The 25,221-nt window shown below is 38.6% G+C and overlaps 1 protein-coding gene across 1 annotated transcript in view; it reads left to right on the plus strand.

Annotated features, from left to right (window-relative positions):
• Window positions 1-25,221, plus strand: part of DIP2A (disco interacting protein 2 homolog A) — a 99,367-nt gene that overhangs the window by 52,161 nt on the left and 21,985 nt on the right. The window contains exons 6-21 of the mRNA XM_032189994.1: window positions 3,018-3,146; window positions 4,290-4,409; window positions 6,075-6,272; window positions 7,976-8,067; window positions 8,304-8,414; window positions 9,172-9,295; window positions 9,577-9,686; window positions 10,095-10,197; window positions 11,260-11,324; window positions 11,645-11,738; window positions 12,243-12,362; window positions 13,959-14,073; window positions 15,213-15,352; window positions 22,489-22,625; window positions 23,538-23,618; window positions 24,111-24,238. Of these exons, the coding sequence (XP_032045885.1) occupies window positions 3,018-3,146; window positions 4,290-4,409; window positions 6,075-6,272; window positions 7,976-8,067; window positions 8,304-8,414; window positions 9,172-9,295; window positions 9,577-9,686; window positions 10,095-10,197; window positions 11,260-11,324; window positions 11,645-11,738; window positions 12,243-12,362; window positions 13,959-14,073; window positions 15,213-15,352; window positions 22,489-22,625; window positions 23,538-23,618; window positions 24,111-24,238 (1,867 nt within the window). The remainder of the gene's footprint in view (window positions 1-3,017; window positions 3,147-4,289; window positions 4,410-6,074; window positions 6,273-7,975; window positions 8,068-8,303; window positions 8,415-9,171; window positions 9,296-9,576; window positions 9,687-10,094; window positions 10,198-11,259; window positions 11,325-11,644; window positions 11,739-12,242; window positions 12,363-13,958; window positions 14,074-15,212; window positions 15,353-22,488; window positions 22,626-23,537; window positions 23,619-24,110; window positions 24,239-25,221) is intronic.

The following is a 25,221-nucleotide window of genomic DNA, read 5'->3' on the forward strand; positions in this document are numbered from 1 at the left end:
TTGTAGATGATAGTGTGTTTATAGTATGAGCAAGGTAGAGGTTGTGGTGGTTTTACTTGAGTGGGCAGCCAAGCTCCAACACGACCACTCTTTCACTTCCCCTCCTCAAAGGGAAATGGGGAGAAAATAAAATGCACAGGGCTCAAGGGTTGAGATAAGGATGGGGAGAGATATCGCTCAACAATTATCATGACAGGCAAAACAGACTCAGAGTAGGGAGATAGTAAGATTTACTGTCTATTACTAGCAAGCTAGAAAAGTGAGAAACAAAGGAAATAAGCAAAAACCACCTTCCTCCCATCCACCCTCCTCCATCTTCTCCCCCCAAGCAGCACAGGGTAACAGGGGAATGGGGGTTGTGGTCAGTTTATAGCACTTTGTCTCTGCCACTCCTTCACGGTCACTCTCTGTCCTTGCTCCAACATGGGTTCCCTCCCACGGGATGCTGTCCTTCCCAAACTGATCCTGCGTGGGCTTCCCACAGGTGGCAGCTCTTCAAGAACTGCTCCAGATATGGGTCCATAGGAGCGACAGAGATGAAGTGCTATAGACTGGCTGCAACCCCATTCCCCTGTTCCCCTCTGCACCTTGAGATGCAAGAGGAGATGGAAGAGGGTGCATGAGGGAAGACATTTTTAGTTTCATTCATTTGTTTCTCACTTCTCTAGCTTGTTAGTTAATAGGCAATAAATCTGACTATCTCCCTACTCTGAGTCTGTTTTGCCTGTCATGATAATTGTTGAATGATCTCCCCATCCTTATCTCAACCCTTGAGCCCTGTGCATTGTATTTTCTCCCCCTTTCTCGTTCAGGAGGGGGAGTGAGAGAGTGGTTGTGTTGAAGCTCAGCTTCCCACCTGAGTAAAACCATCACATTAGGTCAGAACTTTTCTAAAGTCTTTGAATCTTCAGTATAAGGTTCTTCCTTAGAGATCACTTTCTGACTGATGTCTAGCTTTTAGATTTCTGTATTGTACATCATACTTCTTTTTTTCTTGGGCTACTGCCTTCCTTTACATTTATCTCTGTGTCTTCTAATCAGTAATTGAAATGTACATGTACTTCAGTTTAAATCCAATTATCTTTAGTCCCCGAGTTACAAGTCTGTTCACAGATGCTTTACCGGCTTTTCTCTTTATGTACTTTGTCACAGTATCTCTAGATGATACAGATTAATTTCATGGGTTTTTATGGGTGTATATGAATAAAATGCCTAAATAATTAATGAGGCTAATGTAATTTTCATCTGAGCATAAATCCTGCAAATTGAAATTACTCCTTTCACACACATAATTTTGCCTTCTCAGGGCAGAATTGTGAGGGAGGCTCTGTTCTCTGTTGTGTGTAGGATAAAGTAGCTGTGGACAACAGAGCTGTTGTTTATAAGCACCCCTGGCATTTTCTTTCTGTGATTAGGGACATCGATTTGCATGAAACTTGGCTCTGAGATGCTTGTGAAATACCTGAATTCTGTAGAGCAGCACCTCCATATATAGTTACTTTATGTGTTTTCATTTGGGATCATTGTTTTTTGTTTGCTTTCCAAGAATTTTCATTTTCTTGTGTGATTTCTTTGAACAGTTCACAAGTACACAGAACTCCTGTAACTGTTCCCAAATAGCTTCTTCCTTGTGTTACTCTCTGTGCATCTAGTTGCAGAGCTTTTATGTTTCAAAAATCCATCTTGAGTATGCGGATGGAAGATGGCTTTTTGCCCAACAGGAAAGTGCATGGCAAAACCCGTATCCTTTTATCATTTCAGCTTCTGATCCAAGTGCACCAAGTCGCGTTGTGTGTGTGTCTATTGTTCTCTTTCTTGATTATTTGTATCCATATGCATATGATGTCAAGTGCATGGAGTAGATTTATGCTCTGAGTCACCTTAATGCTTAGTGGTTATGACATATTAAATGCAGAATGGTATTTTGGGGATTTCCACTGATAAAGTGTTGTGGCTTAGCTATGTTGCCATGTTTTCTTGTTACTGGTTTTAACTCCCACCTTTGTCCGATCAAGTGATATTTTGTCCTTCTTGTATCTTTACCCATAGGAAAGAAATTTATGGTCCTTGCTTAGTACCTGGCAAGACAGATCTCCCTAATACAACAATTGTCATTGCAGTGATGATGGCTGCAAAGTATAAGAATGGATTTAACATTTTCTGGTGATGCCACTAAAACTGCTTAGAGCTGTATTGGTGGTTTGTATTAAGCTCTGGAAATCTGTGAACAGAGCTAGAAATACTTTTTATGTTAGCGCTAATCACTTCCTCAAAAAGAGTGGGTTAATACATATATTTCCCAGCATAGCCTTTATCTACCTAGGTTATCTCCCTAGGGTTCTTACTGCAGAATTTGTGCCATACAAAGGTTCTTTGAGGGTTCTGTCACTAGCAAGCTGTATGACTGCATCCAGTTCTTCCAGCACCGTTGTGTCCAGCAGCATTGTGTTCATAAGCTTTTTCCTGTTACAGTTCTATTCTTATTCATCAGGATTCTGAACATTTCAGGCCTCTAGTTCTTGATAATAGTACTTCAGGTGTTCCTTATTTGAACACTTCTTCCAAATAATTAACTATCTTAACCTGTGATTGTGCAGAAAATCATTCCATAAAATAGGTCACAATTTTGGGATGACAGTACTCGCTAGCATTCTTTAGTAGTACAGAAACGCGATGCAGTTCCAAGCAATACAGGTTTTTGCCTCAAGGTTGTTATAAGGTGCTTCTCAAGCCCCTTGAGTATATGAGAATTTGAGAATTGCCCTGTTTTCCCTATGTAAATGTACATTATAAAACATTTAAATATTAACTGCTTGTATCACACACCGTTGGAATTAAACAGCTTGTCATGTCAGGCCATACCACATCATGCCTCAGAAAACCCAGTGCTTTTTCTGTTGTGAGCAGCGGTGCACAAAACATGTGAGGAATAGCAAGAAGGCTGTAACAAACAACTTTGGATGTACTGAGTCTTAATGTGACTGATGAGTTCCCATGTCGTTCTTACATTTCTACAGATAACCACTCTGCACCTCCTGATGTAACCACTGGTTTGGTGGAACACTTGCATCATGAGCGACCACAACTGGCATCAGTACGAGGAGTTCCCAGAGGCTACAACAGCAGCATTTTGGAAACTGCAGATGGTGATTGTATTATAAATCTCCCACCTTTCCATCTATGTCCCTTTTTCTGAATAAGCAGATGGATAACATTGTGTGTCATAACCCCTCCAAAGCTCTGCAGTACTATGCTGTATATGTCAGACTGCAAAAGGAAAGGAAGCTGTTTTGCATTTCCCTTGCTCTACCACTGGGAACCAAGTGGAATCCATGTCACTGTTTCAGTATATTTTTATAGTAAAAGACAACAAAAGCCCTTTAATCTCACATTTTAAATATGTATTGTCTCAAAACTGTAAATGTAAACAAACACGCGTTGTTAAATGCTATTGAATTATAAATAAGAATATAACATACACAAATGAAAATCAGCATACAACATGGTTTTGTGTTGTGTTTATTGTTTGCTAACAGTATAAAATATTGAAAGATTCACTTATTTTTTCCATAGCTATCTTTACTCAATTTTCACACTTCCAGTACTGACTGAATGTAAAATGTAGATTAAAGTATGAGAATGTATATGTATCAGTCAGACAGCTAGGAAACAGCATTGTTTTAAAGGACTGTGGTGATTTTACACCGATGCCTAGCTAAACTTCACAACACCACTCTCTCACTCCTCCTCCTGAAAGGAACAGTGGGATAAAATACCATGAAAATAGTCTCAAGGGTTGAGATAAAGGTAGGGAGAGCACTCACCAATTACTGTCACAGGCAAAACAGACTCAGCATAGGGAGATTAATTTATTGCTTATCACTAGCAAACTAGAGCAGTGAGAAACAAAAAGCAAACTAAAAACACCTTGCTTGTTGGCTCAGCTCTGGCCAGTGGTGGGTCCCTTTTGGAATCAACCAGAGCTGTTTTTATTCTAACACAGGGCAGTTCCTGGACTCTTTTCACATATGCCAACCCCCATAGCCCCTCTGCTACCAAAACCTTGCTACGTAAGCCGAATACAAACAAATAAATCTGTGTTTGAAACTGTTATTTATTAAAGCTTTTTTTTTTTTTTTTTTTTTTCCCAAACGAGCTACTCATTTTGAATAACTCTTCCATCTGAAAACTATACTGAGCTTCGAGTGATGTTGTCAGCAGTGTGGAAGCTATATTTTATTGTATGTGTATTTATACATGGTAAGTAATGCATCTTTTCTGCTTGACAGGTGTCCCAGTGAATAGCAGGGTGTCCTCTAAAATCCAGCAGCTTCTAAATACCTTGAAAAGACCAAAGCGCCCACCTTTGAAAGAGTTTTTTGTTGATGATTTTGAAGAACTGCTAGAAGGTTAGTTTTCTTTTAAATAAAAATTTCACTCTTTGTGTAATCAATTCAAGAAAGAACTGTTATGTCTTAGCAAGTATTGTTTTCTTTCTTTCTTCCCCCCCCCCCAAAAAAAAGTGATAGAATTATGATATCATGTGACCTTTCTGTCTCTAATCTTCTGTCTCTAATCTGTCTCCAATCTTTCTGTCTCTGAATCTTCTGATTCAGCTCAGTTTGGACCAGTGTGATGAGCTGGTGAATACTAGAGCCAGTGATTTACATATATTTGGAGAATTTCTATTCACACCTTTGTTAAGAACTACACTGGGAGATTCAGAAATTATATCATGTTTGGTGATGGGCGTGCAGTCACTTTTTGCTGCAGACATTTTATACCTAGACTTACAGTAATCAGTGAATTTGTAGTGGGTACTCACTGGAGTAAATCAAGGCATAACCAAAGTGTAACTGATCACAGGATGGACCTCTGGAAGCCTCTGACCAACCTGCTGTTCAAAGCAGGTCTGAGTAGGTGTCGTGGTTTAACCCAGCCAGCAGCTAAACACCACACAGCCGTTCGCTCACCCTCCCCCCTCCCTCTCTGGGACAAGGGAGAGAAATGGAAAGTGAAGCCTGTGAGTTGAGATAAAGACAGTTTAATAAGACAGGAAAATAATAATAACAATAATAATAATAACAATATTCATAATAGTACAATGATGATAATAGTACTACTAATAATAATGTGTACAAACAAGTGATGCACAATGCAATTGCTCACCACCCGCTGACCGATGCCCAGCCTAACCCCGAGCAGTCCAGCCCCCTCCCCCCGGCTAGCCACCCCTATATATTGTTTAGCATGATGTCAGATGCTATGGAATACCCCTTTGGCTAGTTTGGGTCACCTGTCCTGGGTCTGTCCCCTCCCAGCTCTTGCTGCACCCCCAGCCTGCCCATTGGCAGGACAGAGCTGAGAAGTCCTTGGCTTGGTATAAGCACTGCTCTGCAACAATTAAAACATCGGGGTGTTATCAGCACTCTTCTCATCCTAAGCCAAAACATAGCATTCTACCAGCTACTAGGAAGAAAATTAACTCTGTTCTAACTGAAACCAGGACAGTAGGTCAGGCTGCTCAGCGCTTTGTCTAGTTAAGTTCTGAGTATTTCCTAAGACAGAAATTCCATGGCCTGCCTGGACGCTGTACCAGTGTTTGACCAGCTTCAAAGCAGAAAAAAGGGGTTTCTGTATACCTGGTTGGAATTTCTCATGTTCCAGCTTTTGCCTTTACTGTCTTTCTTCACAGTGAGAACACTTGTTCAATTGGCACTGAAGGCATTCTTTCTGATGATGATTCTTGACTTGGTGTAGGCTTTCATTTAAACAGATGTTAGAACAAACAGAAGAAAATAATATCCTCCCATAGTAGAGAAAAAGTGAACTCAGGATTCAAATTCTGTTCTGTGGCCAGCTTCTTTGAACAATGTGGAATCAGAACTACAAAATGGTGGTAATTACTTTTTGTGAAGCCAACAGATGATTAGCATGGCATCATCATAAAGCAGGGTAAAAGCAGTGATAGCTCTGAGGAAGGATGAGAATAGTTCATAGAATTACCTTTTAAGTGTAATGTGCACTTTTGATAAAGATTGACATTCTGCCACTTTACTGTTCTCTGGTTTTAGTGCAACAGCCTGACCCAAATCAACCAAAGCCTGAAGGAAATCAGATGAGTGTTCTTAAAGGTGAACCCTTAGGTGTGGTAACCAACTGGCCACCTTCTCTGCTGGCTGCCCTGCAGCGCTGGGGAACTACACAGCCGAAATCCCCATGTCTGACTGCTTTGGATACAACTGGGAAAGCTATTTATACACTTACCTATGGTAGGTATTGGTGAAAACTGTAAGAAAGAATTAGGTGTTCATTGTGAAATGAACAATTGGCTTTACTTAGGAGGGACTGACTGTTCAGGACAGATCATTTGAAATTTCTACTCAAATAGAAGTTAAAAGTTCATTGTATATGAAAAAGAATTTTGAAAGTTAACAAAGGCAAAATAATCACATCAGTTCTTTACAAGTGGCTATTTATAAATTTCAAACAATTTTGCTTAAAAAAATCTGCAAAAGAAAGCTAAAAAGAGACTGATGTAAAATAGGAGAAAGTAGCAGATGACTACTAATGGACTCTTAAGATTCCCAAAGTAGACAGAATGCTTCAGTGTGCATGTATGTTCTTGCATATCCTCATAGAGAAAACTTTTACTTCAGGATATTATTGAGGGAAGCGAGACTTGACTGTATCAGTGAATTAGAAAAATTACAGTAATTGTGGGGGTTTTTTGAAGGTAATCTTATCCCTCAGGGTAGCTAACGCTGCAGCATGTTGCTTACATTTAATCACGCAGTATGTTGGAATATTACATTTTCTTGTTTGAGTTCTTGCAGGTGAAGTATGCTTAGGGAAAATATAATTGAGTAGGTGCATTCGTTTCATTACCTTGCACAGGAACGTTAAGAAAGTGAAAACTGTTTAGAAGATCATGTTTAGTAGTATGTTTAAAAAACAAAATGAACAAACATGAAAATAAAAAGAAGCCAAGTTCTAAACTGTACTTGGATTCTGCCAACTTATCTGGGCAGGTCACAAAGCCATAGTATTTATTTTGATGAACTTGAGTCCTGCACCTGTTTTGTGTTTTTGTTGTGTGTGCTTTTTTTTTTAATATACATATATATATATAACTTATAATATATAAACTTGCATATATGTTACACAGCAAAAAAAAATGTTGAATTGAGGAAGTTTGAGATTGACAAACACAAATTACCTGATGGTTGGCTACATGGTCTGAAGAAAATGGATGCAAGTCCAAGACACCATACTAGAAAACTGTACCAAATGCATGCTACAGTGTGGCTCCCTGGGTTCTACATGTTTTGATTTGCCATTAACAGTGGAAGGGTTTTGCTGTTGCTCAACTTTTTATGAAGAGTTTGTTTTAATAAATACTCTTCTTTTTGGAAGATTATTGAAGATTGTCTTCTATACTGTGTCAAATAAGTAATTAGGTTTTTGTCTTTGTATTTAATAGTTTGGATGCATTTTTTGTTCTGAATTATTGAAGATGTAGATGTGTAGATGACTATTGAGCACTGAACTGGCATTTCACAGAGATGGATATTATGGCATTTATTTGTACCCTTTGTTTCTTAAATTTCAGTTATTTTTTGGCCAAATTAGAATTTTTATTTTTATCCCAGGCAGTTTGATTTCTCTAAGAACCCTTAATAAGGAGTTGTCTTAGTTTTTTTGGAAATACACTTAAGTTATATCAACCAGACTATGTGTGTATATCAACCAGACTATGCATGTGTGTGTGTGTGCACTGATACTGCAGATGAGCTCAGCAGGTTTCTGTGATGTGATTGCTTTTGCAAAAGCAGTGTTTACTTTTCCAGAATGCTTGTGTGACCGCTAATTCTGTTTTCACACAACCAACTTGTGTGTATATAGAGCATTGACATTTGCCAGTTAAAAGCTGTGACTTTAGGCTCTATTTCTTTGATTTCTGCATCATCTTTAGGCAAACTGTGGAGTCGGAGCTTGAAGTTAGCATATACCCTGCTAAACAAGCTAACCACTAGGAATGAACCACTACTGAAGCCTGGAGACCGGGTAGGTTTGTTTGATTGGTCTACGTGGATAAAACAGACAATGTGGAACAGTTTTAGCTAAAGAAAGCTTTGTAATACTGTGATTTTTAATACTGTATTATCACAACATTCAGTATTTCTGCTCCTAGTTTGTGACCCCAGCAGTGTTATGACAATTTTTTCCCCACAAACTTAAAAAACCATCCCCCTCCAAATAACAACAAAAAGCATTTCATGTTTTTTAATATATTTTTGTAGGTAGCTCTTGTATTTCCTAATAGTGATCCAGTTATGTTTATGGTGGCTTTTTATGGATGTCTCCTGGCAGAACTTATTCCTGTCCCAATAGAAGTTCCACTAACCAGAAAGGTAGGAAAATATATTCATTTTTTTTGGCTTCACAAATGAAGTAGGATCCCTAGAACCCTGCATGTTTGAAAGCAGTATGATGCATCAGCTAAATTACTTACTCTGCTTCTCAGTAGTTTACCAACTGTAAATACATGTTAATATGTTCATAAAATGTATAATATTTTGAGAAGGGAGAAAAAGCTATGAAGCAAAGAAGTTAGCTATTTTAGGATGTATACTTGTAGATTTATTTTTTTTAAAAGATGTGTGAAATTATTTCTTAAAATATACTACAGAAATGTGGTATTTTCAGCTCCCAGTCTATGTAATGGGAACAGAGACAGGCAGAGATATCACAGTTTTGCAAATACGTGGATAATCCCTCAAATGTTGGAAGTTATTAGAAGAGGTGTGAAATCAGGCCTGAAAAGCTACAGGCTCTGTTCTTCAGTGCCTCGGGACTCAGAGGCAGCATAACACCATCTCTGTGTTTTGCCAGAACATATGAACTTACCTGCAGGGTTCGAGAAGCATGCACAAATATTGTTTTGCTTCCATTGTTTATCAGATCTACTGCCAATTAGTTGGCACTAAGCAAAAGTTGATGCATTTTGAGCGTAAAGTTCAGTGCTAACAAAAAAAAAATATCTTTTGACCTAGGATTTTCTTTTCCTGTGATATCATTCGTCTTAATTTCAAAACATGGAAAAGTTGCAGTAAACTGTGCTAAAGTGTGATTTATTACTAAGTTTGCTAAAACTTCGTTCCTCTGTAGGATGCAGGCAGCCAGCAAATTGGATTTCTTTTGGGCAGTTGTGGAGTAACACTAGCTTTAACCACTGATGCTTGTCAAAAAGGCCTTCCTAAAGCTCAGACTGGTGAGGTAGTTACGTTCAAAGGTATGTTTCTGAGCTACTCAAATTTCTTTATACGGTAAAGGATGTGTATATTGATTGTTGGTGTTAAGCCACTTCTTTGACTTTGCTTGTATGCTTCTAGCTTATGTATAAAGACAAACTGCCATAATTGTAAAGAGAGTTCTTAGTGCTTCTTCTTCCTGTCAGGGGTGTGATGCTGCAGCATTTACTTGCTACGTGTCGCTATCCCAGAATACTGGGGGGAAAAAGTACTTTGGAAGTATAATAATACTAACTTTTTTCTTTTTTTTTTTCATTTGAAGGTTGGCCTCGTCTCATTTGGTTTGTGATTGATGGGAAACATCTGGCAAAACCAGCTAAGGACTGGCATCCGCAAGTACGGGATGCCAGTGCTGAGATTGCTTATATTGAGGTGATCCAGTATAATATGCCTAACTTATTATTACACTATTCCTGTTTATGTCACAGCACGTTTTATTCCTTTAATCTTCTGATGCTACAAAAAAGATGACTGTAATATGTATAATTGTGGAACAAGAGTGTTTTCCTCAAGGTTACCAGGAAAACTGGTGTGTGAGTGGTTATACTGGCATTTTGGGATCCCTGGGAGAATTTGTTTAAATGGGGTAGAGAGATGGTCAGGTTTCCTTTGATATTAGAATATTTGCTGAACATAAATGCATCTCTTACATAGCTCTTTGATTATTAAAAAAAAAAAAAAAGTTCACCTTTTTATAATAAAATATCCTTTAAGTTCACTACATTAAATTTTCTTTATTTTGTTGTTAAACTAATGAGTGTGTAAACTTCCTCTTTTCAGTACAAAACAAGTAAAGAGGGGAGCACAGTGGGCATTACTATATCTCATGCTTCCATGCTGGCACACTGTCATGCATTGACTCAGGCATGTGGCTATTCAGAAGGTAAGTTAACTACAACTTTAGAATGATGATCATAGCTTTGATTATCCAGGAAAACTACATTGCCAAATCATGTTTACTGTCTTAAATGAACTTTAAATAAGCTTTAGATACTTTCTCATACTTCAGATTCTCTCTCTGAGCATCATACAAAATCTGTCATAAGATTCTGTGAAACTGCCAACAGCCTTCTACCAGCCAACACTTACATATGCACTCCACTTTTCCTGAAGGCTGAAGATATTCGGGGCTATAGAAGATGCTCATTTCCTTAATTACAGGCTCACGAGGGAGGTGGCGGAGTCACCATCTCTGGAGGTGTTTAAGGAAAGGTTGAACGTGGTGCTTAGGGACATGACTTAGTGGATGATCCTGGTGGTAGGGGGGTGGTTAGACCGAATGATCTTGGAGGTCTTTTCCATTTATGATTTTATGGCTGGGATGACTTATGTGCCCTTAGAGTTCTCAGTCACCCAGGGAATGAATGGGTATGTGACTGGCTTGCTGAAGTATTCTGTTTATTGGGAAATAGCTGTGTATTTTCTTGTATTTTCTGAAAACGTAACAAGAATAGTAAATACCTTGAAGAACCATTTCTTTTACGTGTAATCATCCTACATCAGTGGTAAGCAAATTTCACCTGATCAATAAAAGACATCCTTCTAAAATCAGATTAGATTTTATGCCAAACTTTGATTCTGTGTTTTGAATCACATAAGGCTTTTGAAGAGAGAGCATAGAAGAAAATTTAGTACAGCCATGATAATATTTCTCAAGAAATTAAGAATCAAGAATTTAATTCTTTCAAATATAGCTAAACAATTTTTAGTTGAAAATTTCAGCAGTTGGCATCAAAAGCATTGTTACAGTCTGCATAGCCCTTTGGCAAAGGTAACAAACACGTGGAAATGGTATTAAACTGAAAATTAGGTCTTAAATTCTTTGTAATAATCTAGTCTATAATTGTACTTTTAAGATGACTGTAGTAAGTAACATAAGACACTTTCAGATTAAGCAGCCTATATACCGCTTTTTAAATCTGATATTTTTTTCCTTTGTTTTCAGCTGAAACACTAACAAATGTCTTGGATTTCAAAAGAGACGCTGGCCTTTGGCATGGAGTACTAACAGTAAGTATTTGAATGAATGAAACTGTAGCAATAAGGTTCTCTTTGGGGTAGTGCATTAGCATCAGAATGCAGTCATAAACTACAGTTTGAGAACTATATTTAATTATTTATATTTTTATTAATAAAATAGTCCCTTTTCACTAACAGACTGTACAGATATACCTTAAACTTTTATTGACTGTACACATAATTTTCACTGATAGTGAAACGTGAGAGTTATGCTGTAGCTGTGTTTTTTAAAAAAGATATTGGTGTGTTTGTTAAAAATATATTATGTGTCTTTGAACCACTTGAAACTTTTTTTTTAATATTTTTCTCAGAGTGTTATGAACAGGATGCATGTCATCAGTATTCCCTATGCGCTAATGAAGGTTAATCCACTTTCATGGATACAGAAAGTCTGCTCATACAAAGGTAACCTTAAAGTATTATTACTTTACCTACCTCTTCTCTGATGATTTATTAAAAACAAAACCAAAAACAATAACAACAACAACAACAAAAAAAACAGGCAACATTAAATTAAAATCTGTGTAAGATGTCTGCTGTAGGCAAGGCCACTGGTGCTTTATCCAGCTGACTTCCTTTGCCACCGTGATGCCTCAGCTTTAGCAATCAAGTACTGCAAGTACAGTGTTAAATGTACTGATGGATTGATTGATAAGCAACTTCGATGGCTTATTCTGATAGATCTTTAATGATGACTATTTCTCATCCTGTTAATTGAATTTATAGTAAGCATTTTAATTCTATAATCAAGTCCATTTGGAGACAGGTCACAGTAGTTAAATAGTAGTAGTTTGTAATTTGTTTAATAAATTTATGTAAATATGCAAAAATATTTGTATAATTTAATAAATTTTGTCTTTATTTTGTTCTGCACACATGCCATAATTATTTTCTTCTTTTAATTTTCAGCCCGTGTCGCAGTAGTAAAATCACGTGATATGCACTGGTCACTTTTGGCTCAGAGGGATCAGAGAGATGTCAGTCTAAGCTCTTTACGAATGTTAATAGTGGCAGATGGAGCTAATCCATGTAAGTACAGGTGTATTTTCTGAGCTGTCAATCCAAGGTGAACTGAAGTACGTTCTAAATCACAAGACTGTTTCTGTACTATAGGAGCTCAGCAGTTCATCTTCAGAAAGGCAGACAGCAGCATTTCTTTGCTAAGAACACCGGAGAGAAACTTTCACAGAAAACATTCTGTTACTCTTTGCATAAAAAATAGTTGGCAATGTAATTTGAAACAGGATTTTTAAATTTAAAGTAAATCATAAGGTCAGTTTTGAAGTAGTTGCTCATGTAGTGCAGGTAGAAAAAGTCTTTGAGTTGCAATGTGTCTGATTTCTGTACATTCCCATAGGGCTTCCAGCTCTTCCTGTTTGTTACCCATGCTGTGTGCATTGGTGTGGATGCACTTCAGTTTCACCATTGCCCTCACCCCCAAGCAGTGTGGGGGTCAGTCTATAGCACTTTGTCTCCATCACTCCTTCTCAGTCACCCTCTTCCCTTGATCCAGTGTGGGTTCCCTCCCACAGCATGCCATCCTTCCTAAACTGATCCTGGATGGGCTTCCCACAGGCAGCAGCTCTTCAAGAACTGCTCCAGATACGGGTCTGTACCACGGGGTCCATCCATCAGGAGCACTCTGCTCCAACCTGGGTCCCCCAAGGGCAGCAGCTCCAGCCTGGGGCCTGCTCTGGCAGGAGTCTTCCACAGGCAGCAGCTTCTGTCAGTACAGGGACACCTGCTCCACTGTGGGTCTCCTCCAGGGGCTGCAGTGTGGAACCCTGCCCCACCATGATACTCCATGGACTGCAGGGGATCAGCCTGCTTCACCATGTTCCTCACCACAGGCCTCAGGCGAACTTCTGCTCCGGCACCTGGAGCACCTCTCCCCCTCCTCCTTCACTGACCTTGGAGTCTGCAAGGCTGTTTCTCATTCCTCTCACTCTCCCAGGTGCTGTTCCCCAGCAGTTTTCTTTTCCCTTTCTTAAATAGGCTTTCACAGATGCATAGATAGGCTTTCTGGCCCGGTTCTGGCCATCAGCGGGGCCCTTACCTAACATGGGGCAGCTTCTGGATTCTTCTCACAGAGGCCACACCTATGGCCCCCTACCAAAACCTTGCCACGTAAACTCACACCTGTGCACCCACTCCATCCAGTAACCACCCCAGTCCCCTGAAGTCCCTTTTGATAGCCCTCAGGCTTCTCTCAGCAGTGTCATTGCTGCCAGCCTGAACTATCACTAAGGAGTAATTCTGTGGCATCTGAAAGAAACACTTGTATAGGAATTTAAGAACTGCATCATTGGCAGACTTTCAATAATGTGAAGTTTTATGGATCTTTGCCTCAGGAAAATTATGCAGAATTTCATAAATCTGTTCTGAGTATGCAAAGTGTCACAGAATTTCGTTCTGTGAATTTGTTAAACACTTTTTTTTCTTCAAATCTGGAATCTAATTGTAGGCTACCGCGTCCTTTAGGCAGTTTGAAAGTGTGTAGTTTCTGTGCAAGGATACAGTCTTTGTACGACTGGGCTTAGGGTAAACATAGATTTTGAAATTCTGCAGATCAAGCTTTCCTGCACTTAGCAGAAATGTTTCCAATTGTGTGCCTGTTCTTTTTAGGGTCAATATCTTCTTGTGATGCATTCCTGAATGTATTTCAATCCAGAGGTTTGAGACCGGAAGTAATCTGCCCCTGTGCTAGTTCCTCAGAGGCGCTAACTGTTGCTATTCGCAGGTAATTCTTTATTTTATTTTATTTTTTCTGAGAACTGGGCTGAAAACATTTCTTGACTATTGAATTGTGTCTGGTGCTAAGGTAATTGTCAAAAAAAGACAACTACATACACAAAGGTGATCAAAGACCTAGACAGAGGAAGTCTGAGGCTTGCAGGTTTCACCTTCACTGAAGGAAGTGGGGATTTATATATATATATATGTGTGTGTGTGCGTTTGTTTATTTATTTATTTATTTGCTTATTTATTTAAAATGTTATATTTTCCAGAAGTAGTCAGCCATACTATTTTTTAAGCGTTTTGGAAAACGGGGTCTGATCCTCACTGAGTTTGCTATAAGACCTTTAGGAAATGCCACTAAAATCAAGATTTCTGCTTACTTGGGAGGAAGAAGATACTGAAAATTCAATTAATCAATGACTTACATATTTTGTCTTGTAATAAGGGGCCAAAGAAAAACAATAATAATTGTAATTGGCCTGGAAAATTCCATTCAATTTCTAGAGATAGAAAGTGATGTGCTGAGAAAACAGCATGCTTTGCTTATGAATAGGCTGGATTTTTTGGGCCATGGTTTTGAACAAAATGTACTTTTTTGGGGAAAACACATTTCAAGAAAATTTGATACAAAAAAAAACCTAAATATTGGAGAATCTTCTCTGCTGCAGGAACTGACGTTTCCCAATAAATAAATAAAAAAAAAAAAGATTTTTTTTTTTTATATAACACTTGAATTCTTCTGTTCTGTGTCATCACAAAAGGTGAGCAACTGCACAAAATGGAGTTGTTAGTCCTCAACCAATACATCTCAGAGAGTACTGTCAAGCCTACAAACACTTCCTAATTTTTCTGTTGGACAGAAGATACAGCCTTTGAATACTTATTCTTGATACTTTGCCCGTAATAGATCTAACTCCTCTCTGTAACATTTTAGGGTGGGAGGAAGCTATGTGACATTTTGATCTAACTGTTTTTTTAATCTAGTAAAATACGTTACCAGTCTTGAACTCTTGTTTGTGTAGGATGAAAGACCATTATTTTGGTTAGCCTTAAAAGACCTGACAGAATTGTACTGTGTTTTTGATGACCCTAAGCCCATTGGTCAGTTGGTTCATTCTGATTTGACTTTCTGTTTTTCAGACCTCCAGAACTGGGTGGGCCTCCTCCAGGAAAAGCAGTGTTATCTATGAATTGTCTTAGTTTTGGTGTGATAAGAGTGGATACAGAAGAGAAGTTGTCCATTTTAACTGTACAGGATGTTGGTCAGATTATGCCTGGAGGTAGGAAAATATTTCATGTAGGTTTACGCAAACTCCATGTAATTTATCTTTTCTATTATGCTTATGCTGATGAAACAAATGAAATTGGTAAATGAGAATTATCTTCAAGGTAGTATGACTTACATTTTGACACATTACCTGAACACTTCAGTATTAAGTACTGTCTCAACTAAATTATTAAATGTTTGCAGTAGAAATTAACTGATGATAAACTTGAACAACTATAGGTTTTGGTGTGAGCAGATGCATTTGACTGGTTTTCAGAGTTGTGATTTTGTACATTTGTTAGCATTAGTGCAGACTGATTTACAGCTATGTAATAACAAGTACAGCAGGAAAAAAAAAAAAACCACCTTAAATCTTAGTAGGAAATGTTATGTTTTATCCAGCAGTTGTTTCTCCTAGTGATAGTCCATGTGTTCATACTGAGCTGCAGCTGCTCTGTGTGCTGTGACAGTTCTTTTTCTTCAGCAGCCCCTGCAGCAGTTCTGTAAGCCTTTTTGTGTACCACAGGAGCATGTGTAGTCCAAGATACCTGCTCTGTTTCTCTCAGCCCTTCACAGTGTGATTTAGTGAGATTGTTCAATATCTGGCAGCAATTTACTATTTTTGAAGGCTTTATTTTTATTGCTGCTTTTTTGTTTTTATTTTTAGCTCTCCAACATTCCAAGACCTAGCTTTGTCCTGATGTGGCTTTACCCACCTTTTAGTGTTTGTTTATGGCCTAGAAACTTAGGTTAGCATAGAAATTTGTCATCTTTGAAACTAATAGTGAGTGTGTATGCTGCTGCCAGACTCTCATTTTGAATTGCTCTAGAGTATTTGTGAAGAATATATTTTATCTGGTGCTGGATATGCAATTAACAATAATAACTTAAAAATTCAGGAAGTGGCAATTTTGGTATTTCCTCTTAATAAAGCCGTGACACTGAAACTGTGGGAAATCAGCATGCTGGGATGCCTCTCTGAAGTGAATTTACACTAATGCACGCAGCGTGAAGAATAAACGTGAGGAAGTAGACATGTACAGTTGCAGGTCTACAGTTGTGTTGGGATCACAGAGACATGGTGAGATGGCTCTCATCACAGAATCACAGAATATTAGGGATTGGAAGGGACCTTGAAAGATCATCTAGTCCAATCGCCCTGCTGGAGCAGGAACACCTAAATCATGTCACACAGGAATGCTCGTGGCTGGAGGGTTGCAGTGGAAGGCTCTTTAGGAAGGAAAGGCTGGTGAGATTAGGAGGAGTTGTTTCCCTTTACGTGACAGAATAGTTAGAGTGCATGGAGGTCTGCCTGGGGATGGATGAAGAGACATCTAAGAGCTTATGGGTAAGGGTAGAGCAGATTGGTACAGGTGACATTGTAGTGGGTGTCTACTGTAGGCCACCTGACTGGGAAGAAGTGGATGAGGCCTTGTACCAATGGCATCCTCAAATCTATGGGCTCTGCTTTTCATGGGGACTTCAAACACCCTAATGCCTGCTGGAGGGACAACCCAGGAGGGCATAAACAAACCAGGAGGTTCCTGGAGTGCAGTGATGACAGCTTCCTGACACAAGTGATAAAGGAGTCACTGAGGAGAGGTGCTCTGCTGTACCTCATACTCACAAAAAAGGAGAGGGGAGATCATTGGGGATGTGAAAGTTGAACGCTACGTGATCATGAGGTAGCAGTATTCCAGATCATGAAAGGAAGGAGCAGGGAAGAAGCATGATCACAATGCTGGACTTAAGGAGAGGAGACTTTGGCCTCTTCATGAATTGGCTTGAAAGAGTCCCATGGGGTAACATTCTGGGGAGGAGAGAGGCCCAAGAAAGCTGGTTAATATTCAGAGATCTCTTCTAAGCTGATATGTTTTAAGATGTCATTTACAGACAATTGGCATCACTATCATGATTTTATATGTCAGTGAGAAACATGGAGTGACTTGTCTGATGAGAGGGATAGTTAAGTGTGTATCCGTCTTATGCCTTGAAGTGATATGACTTGTAGTGGATGGCTATTGATATTTTAAAAGAAGTAGTAAGTGGCAAAACTATGTGTAGGTTAAGCTGATGTTAAGTGACTTAATTCATTAACTGTTTTAAAACTCTCATCAGCATCAAGCTATTAGTCTATAGGGCAGATTAATTTCAATTTGACAGAATGATAAAAATTCCATGTCAAGTATAGTTTAGCAGAAATGTCTCTGTACATTCTCTAAGTCAGAACATAGATAAGAGGGTGCTTTCTAGGTGATAATCTAAGAATTTTGTTGCCTGTGACTGTCTCTTTAAAAACAAAAACGAGCAGTTGTTTAAAGATTTATGCCAAATGAAAAGAAATTGTTGTCTTAAAGAACTTAATGAATTCTTTCAAATGAGTCGGCGTGTACATTCTAGTATTGGATATACTTGTGCCTTGCCTTGTAAGTTTTATGGTTTTTCCTGTGTAGTATCATGGAGGATGTGCTCTGTCCCTTCTCAACTTCGTGTTTGGCACACAGGAGAGAACATACCACCATTTCCTTGCCTGTCACTTGCCACTTTGAATTACTCTAGTCTTTATCTTTCCCTGTTTTTCCCTTTCTTTAGATTGCAGTGCTTTCACCAAAAGCCTAATTTGAGTGTCATGCTGTCCCTGAAAGCTGTATTCCATACTTAGTGAATACTTCTGTAAGGTCTTGGAAGTCACTATATGCCTTAGGCATTCAAACATCTTAAAACATAGGAGCTCACATTCCTGAATTTCGTTTGGGCAAATGAAGGTTGGACTAGATCTCAGGTCCCTTCCAAGCTGGGCTTTTCTCTAATTTCTATGAAATGTGCTATGAAAGTAGTCTCCTAGCCAAGAACAAGTAGTCTTGCTGAGGCTTGTTCAGTCAAGCCACATGGTTTTGATTTCAGTACCTTGAAGATCCCTGGTGTGCTTTATACAGGAGCCATTTTCTTAAAAGGTCATGGACATAAAGTGTCCACTTCTGCCGTCCTTTTCTGCAGACCTTGCTATTTGTTCTGAGACACTGTGGGTCCATCTTCTTACAGTGTCTTAATCAGCAAATAAGACAGACCCCTTAGCACCAGCATGATGTCTTATGTTGCTGCTGTTTAACCCACAGGCCACTCTCAATGCTATATTCTCTTCAGTTGCCTTGGCTCTTCACTTTGATTATCTACCATGAATGCCAATCACAAGAGCCACCGGGGAAGTGCAAGCATCCACAAAGAAATGTCTGCATGAAAGATAGCATGGGAATTCGTAGGAGAGAATCTAGTACGCATTTCCCTGAAAACTCCTATGTAGCTTCTGGAAGGATGATGTTTCGTCTCACCTGTTGATGAGCTTGGGCTATTTTGCATGCTTTCTGTCTTGGAACCAACCTTGGTAAGAAGCAGTATTTGACTCATAATGGTCTTTAGTCCTTTTTTTTTTTTGTCAAATTGGACTGGTAAAGATAGTAGTGAGAGTATCAAACCTGTCTACTGTTTTCAGCATCCAACTTTCCCATCAATTGGGATACAACCAGCATGTCACCTATCATCTTGGAAGCTTATAATATCTTATGCTAGGATGTGGATGGTCAGGGGGACTCAATTTTGCCTCCCTGCTCTTTACCATTTCCATTGTTTTGCAGGAATTTTCCTCACATTGTTTCTTTGACAGTAGAATAACCCTATCAATCCAGATCATCTATATCCCTACAGCTCCTAATCATACAAAACCTGGTTCATAGAAAAAGTGCTGCAGCAGTTACTTTCTTACATTCAAGCAGAGAAGTTTGGGTTGGAGCCAGATCTTAAGCTTCTGTAAAAAGAACAGGATGTTAAGATGCTTCCTTTGTCTTCAGTTTGTAGATGTCTGTGTCTCAGCAAACATTTGTGCAGATTCTGGTGGTTATCACGATGCTTCTTCATTGCAGAAAAATTTAGTTCCTGTATTTCAGTGCCTCTTACTGATTTTTGAAGGGAGCTATTACAGGACAATTTCATGATGCTTTTCGTCTTATTCCTTAGATTGTGAATGTGAAGAAACAGTATTCCATCTCAGTTCTGTGTTCCATTTGGCTTCAGACTGTCATGTGACAGCACAACACCCTCCCACTATAGACCTACTTTTGGAGATCTGTGGTGATGGGTACATTTATGATGAGATGTTCTCTTCCAATTTAAATGTTGTGCTCTGGATACTTGCATGACCTCTTTTAGAGTCTAGAGTCTTGTTCATCTTTGTCTATGAATGACCTTACTTTATGCCTAATGCCCTTTCCAGAAGACAGGGAAAATATTCAGGTCCTTCTATTGAACAGCCTCATATGCTGTTTCCTTCAAGGATTAGGTTTCTCTGGAACAACTGCGAGTGCCTTCAACAGTGGCAGTTAGAGGTGTTTTATCCTAGCTTTTTGTTATTTTTCCTGAGGTTTCCTGCCTCTATAACAGAAGCTGTAAGTAACACCTGCAGTGCTAGGAGGGCCCTCTTTTTATTTTCATGGCCCCAGGCCTTTCAGGAAGACTTGCTCCCTACAAGAAGATTCTGGCATTCCACTACTGGCACACTGTAACAGTTGCATATGGTTCTGCCATGAAACCATGAAAATGGAATGAAAACACTTTCTAACACGTATCAAGCATCTTTGGTGGCAGTAGTTTTCTGTTCTAGCGATCTGCTGTGCAAACCTCCAGAATTCTCACATTCATGTAGTGCTGTTCTTGAAATATTCAAAGCTAAGTCCACTCTTCAGTAGGGGTATCAGTCTGGTCATTTATTTGCACAATAGGATTCTCATCCTCTGCCAGAAATCTCATGGCAGGGCTAACTCCTGAGACTCCATCTGTAAGAATGTACATGTGGACTCATTTGAAGAAAGGAAGTTTTCCTACCAGTAATCAGTATTCTTCATGATGTGTAGTCCACATGTACATTCCTGTCCCATCTACCTTTCCCTTCTCTAATTCTTTTTCAGATGCGATGCTGTTGAGAGACTGAAATGGTGGTAGATGCGCTCTCTTGTATAGCACACATGAAGCAGGAAAAAAAGAAGCCCAAGTACAGGCTCTACAGGTACTGCAAAAGGAAAACCTTGCAGTAACACATGGCAAGGCAGAACTATGCCTGCTGTTAGAATGTATGTGTAGACTACCTATTTCATACATTGGTTACTGGTAAGTATTTTTTTGACTTGATCAGGGTGATAGGATTGTCCTAGGGCTTCATGGATGGAGCATCAGTTCAGAACCGCAGGCTAATTGGCTGTGCTCTCTGTGTTTGTGAACGAGTTGAAGACTATTATTTCTTGTGGTAATAAAGTGTCTGTTTCAATTTGTGACAAAGGTTTGAACTGCCTTTTTAAAAGTTTCTAATGTTTTTAATGAGTTTTTCTGAATGACTAAATTATGAACTGGTGGTTCTTTCCAACCTTGTAGTTCACACATATTTTCAGCAGCTGAAACTCCTGTTCTGCTTTGGAGTTGGACCTGTACCAGTCATTGACCATGCAGTCTCCTTCTTTGGTCAGTGAAGGTTAATATCACAGGGTCCCACACTCTTTATTAATAAACATCTGTTGTTCTAAAAACTACCTATTTTTTATGAAACCAAGATAATCTAGAGGTTGGTCTATTTGTAGGGTGAATTATTGTCTTTCCTGTTCAGATATAAGTTGTTGAGGACTGAATACTTCACTGAGGCTTGACAATGTCCTTAAGCACTTTATCAACTAGCAACTTGGTCCATGCTTGCAGCAGAACTAACTGTATCATGTGTTAGTTTCGGATAAAATGTTCTATGTTCCCTTTAGGATTTCTTTTTGTTCTGGTTGAACAATGGTAAAAGTAAGGGCTATCTGTAGTATCGGTTAAGACTGGCTAAATTGGAATGCAATAATACACTCCTTCATAATGGCTGTTGTCAGCCATATCTAGGTTTCATATCTGTCATATGTTCCATGTCCAAAACATTCAAAGGGTCCTGATAGAAATCTTTCCTTTTTACATATAGTACACTTGACAACAAAATACTCTGATAATCTGGATTGGAAGCAGGTACAATGGGAAAGGGCAGAAAATTAATTTGTGGCATAGTTTGTGTTGTTTTTCAAATGTTCTGTTTATTTCATATTGGCTAAGATGACCCATTTGATTTCTTTTTAATCTTGTCTGTAAGTGCTAAGATAAACTTTGTTGCTCTGTTGTGCCTTCTCCTTTATTGTGCTTTTTCTTTTCACTTTGGTGATGGGAAGAGACAAATCCCAACCGCTATAAGCAAAGGGTCTGCTAGAGAAAAGGTTTCTGCCAGAGAAACTTCTAAAAAACAGTTACTTCAGAAGTCAGATATATAACCAGTGGCCAGAGCAAAGATCAGCGTTATATTTGGTTTACAAGTGTGTATTTGCATGATTAAAAATAAGAAAATGTCAGTGTTGGAAGATCTGAGATTTCAGAAGAAAATTAGTTTTCTTCTAAGTAACAGGAGGATAATAGTAGTAGGACCTTTATGTAATGAAATACTTTTAATGATTTGAAGAAAGTTGTCACAGAAGATGAAGTCATCACACTGAAGCTTGGAAAGAAATAATGTATTGTCATGGGATTAGGTTCAGCAAGAGACATCTCTCTGAAAGATGGTAGATGGAAGACTGCTTTAAAAGAGGATGGGAAATAATGCAGAAAAATCATGACCTGGCAGTGAGAAATTATAATGGCCTAATTTTCGTGCCATTTCTAATGTGTTTCTCACATAACTTAAGGGATGATACTATGAAAACAAACGTGTAATAATAGAATAAAAGGTGTGGTATGTCTGTAACTTAATATCTTTTCTTTTTCATCTTTATTTTCATATGAGCTTTAATTTGAAGAAACTACCTGCCTTCATATTGAAAAGCAATTGCTACAGTTTTGGAGTCAGTTGCATCTGATACATAGGCTATGAAGCACTGTTAAAAAAAAATGCATTTGCAAACTTGTATCTTTCGTCTTGGAGATCATATTGCACAGGCTTTCAGAAAGAGAGTTCTCTTGCATGCTGTGTTTTTTCTGTAGCTGTTAGATAAATTATATTAAAATTTTTATTTGTCTACCAGTAGCCAAGTAACTTCTGTATCAGTTGCTGAAATATACCAATGTTATGATTCTGTTTTCTTCCTTTCCCTTTAGCAAATGTTTGTGTCGTGAAGGTGGATGGGACTCCTTATCTGTGTAAAGCTGATGAGGTTGGAGAAATATGTGTGAATTCAGGTGCAACTGGAATGGCATATTTTGGCCTTCTTGGAATCACCAAAAATGTGTTTGAGGTTTGTATTTCTCTGTGTAATGTACAGTTGTTGTAACTCTGTGTAATGTACAATTGTTGTAACTCTGGTATTTCTTCTTGAAAATAATATCTTTTCTTCCACTTATTTATTTATTTATTTATTCATTTTTATTTATTCCACTTTTTATTTTTTATTACTTCCCCTTTTTTAAAAAATAAAAAGCCATGGTGAAATACAGTGTCCTTCATTTTTCATGTCAGAACTTGAAATTCCTTCTCTTACAACCAAAATACAACGGACCATCAGCTGTCAGTCAGCTGCCTCTATATTCTGCAATACAGTATTGTGTCCATGTTGGCATTTAAATTTATCTCCATTAAGTCTTACGTAAAGTTACATGAAGATATTTCAATTTATTGGTGCATAGCTTGGGACAGAGAGAAGTTAGTTTGATATTTATTCTGCCCATATTTTTCCTCACATTGGTATCCTAATTTCAATTTTTCCCTGTTCTGGCAAAAAAGGAGAGGAAGTAGTAGTTTTGCAGTAGTATTGCAGTGGGCAAAAATTTGGAGGCTTGGCTGAAGTATGGAATTCTAGCAGAAAGGTGAGAGAAATCCTGGCCTCTTTCCGTCATTTTGCCTAATCTTAAAACTTTAAACACCTTAGCTTTCAGCACTATAGTTAGCTAGTGAGAACAGCAGTGAGATACCTGATGTAATGCAACAGTTGAAGAAAAAAAAAAAAGGCAAGGAAACCACCTGAGTTAGATGGACTGGTGTGTTCTTCATTATTCTAAAAGCTGTTGTTCATACTTGACGTGATAGTGAATGTTGTCTTCAAGTAATTTTTCAGCTGAATTTTTTGGCTGCAGTGAACAGAGGCAGAAAGTATTTTAACTTTGGTTTTCTTAGTACTGTGTGTGTGAGTATTTCTTCTGTGTTCTTTTAGGCCATTCCAGTGACGGCCACCGGTGTGCCTGTTTCAGATCAACCCTTTACAAGAACAGGATTACTTGGCTTTGTGGGTCCTGTAAGTGTGAATGAGCAGTTTTGACCTCACTTTTTCCTGACACCCACATCTGAATGACACATGCCCACCCCAGTTGATCTGGTACACAATGAAGAGGAGATAGGTTGTCAGTGGGGAAACAGAACAGAAGAGCTTCTATGACAGCTTGCAGATGAAGCGAAGCCAGAGTGAAACAAAATAGCATCTACCCCTTGAGGGAGCAGTATTTTCATTTATTTTCCATTATAGTTGGCCCATGTCTTCAGCTGCCTCTTGACTGGTGGCAGCTGTGGTGATACTATTTCAAGTCCATGCTGGAAGTCAGTGTATATGCCTTGAGCTGTGCAGCCCATGTAGGCAGCGAGCTGGCTCCTTTGTGACCATAGATGCACTGAGCACAATTCTGTGTCAGGGCAGTGACCTCATACCAGTATTGTGAATATCATTGGTTTTAGTCAGGCATATTGCCAGGAGGTTTTTCCTTATCTTTTTCTAATCTTGTCTTCTTTTCAGGACTATTTGGTGTTTGTGGTAGGAAAATTGGATGGCCTAATGACAGTTAGTGGTCGCAGACATAATGCAGATGATGTAGTAGCCACTGCATTAGCAGTAGAACCAATGAAATTTGTCTACCGGGGAAGGTGAGTATATTATAAACTTTACCACCATTGATTGAACTTTGTTGCTCTTTTTTCATCTGCAAGCAATGAGCAAGCAATATAGTGTATGTGGGAGTTCCTCATGTGAATTTTTACATGTTTACTTTCCAGGAAAGATGGCACTAGGTTGTGGTATGCCAAATAAGAACTTGGCTGTCACTGCTAATTTGGAAGACAAATAGTGACATCCTGCTTCTTGCATATTAGATTTCTGTATAATTTACAATTATCTTCATATATTATAAACATCAAACTTTAAGTGTCTGTTTAAAACTTCTTTCAAAGCTTCTCTTAAGACAGTCAAATGAAGCATGATACAGAATGTAAAATACAACTCCCTTTTGTCCACCCGAGCAGTCTTATGCAGAGTGGCCTAGGGAAGAGCTTTACAATGTTCTAAAGAACAAACTGGAAGTGCTGTTGAAGGGCTTTCAAAGAGTGTGTGTGCTGTATCAACAACCTTACTGCTCTTCAGTTGAGAATCCTTTAGTTCAAGTGTTTTTCTTCTGCGACTGTGACAGTGACACAGAACTATTACCGACTCACAAAGTTGAGCTCTCTTCATTTTTGCATCATTTGCTCAATTCACAGGTCATAAAAATAATGGCAGATACCTGGTTAAGACACGATTAATATTTTGTCCTAGAAGTTGCAAGCCTAAAACTAATTTAATTCACAAAAGGGGAGTAAGTATTCATCAGTGCAAACATCACTAGACATGCTAGCCAGTAATTTGGCATAATTGTTGTCTTTCAGGACAGATGAAGTATGTAAGAGCAACAGGTTTAGTGTGCATGATGGAGCTATATAGGCAAGGTTTGCCTAGCCCTTGCATGTATGGAACCTGCCCATGTTAAACACATCCTATGTTAGTGACTGCAAATTCACTTGAACCCCAGTAGAATTTTACAGAAATAAACTTGCATTTGTTCTAAATTTGTCTGTGATTTTGCGATGATCTGGCA

The sequence above is a fragment of the Aythya fuligula genome, chromosome 6 (genome assembly GCF_009819795.1).
Source record: "Aythya fuligula isolate bAytFul2 chromosome 6, bAytFul2.pri, whole genome shotgun sequence".
Classification (NCBI taxonomy): Eukaryota; Metazoa; Chordata; class Aves; order Anseriformes; family Anatidae; genus Aythya; species Aythya fuligula.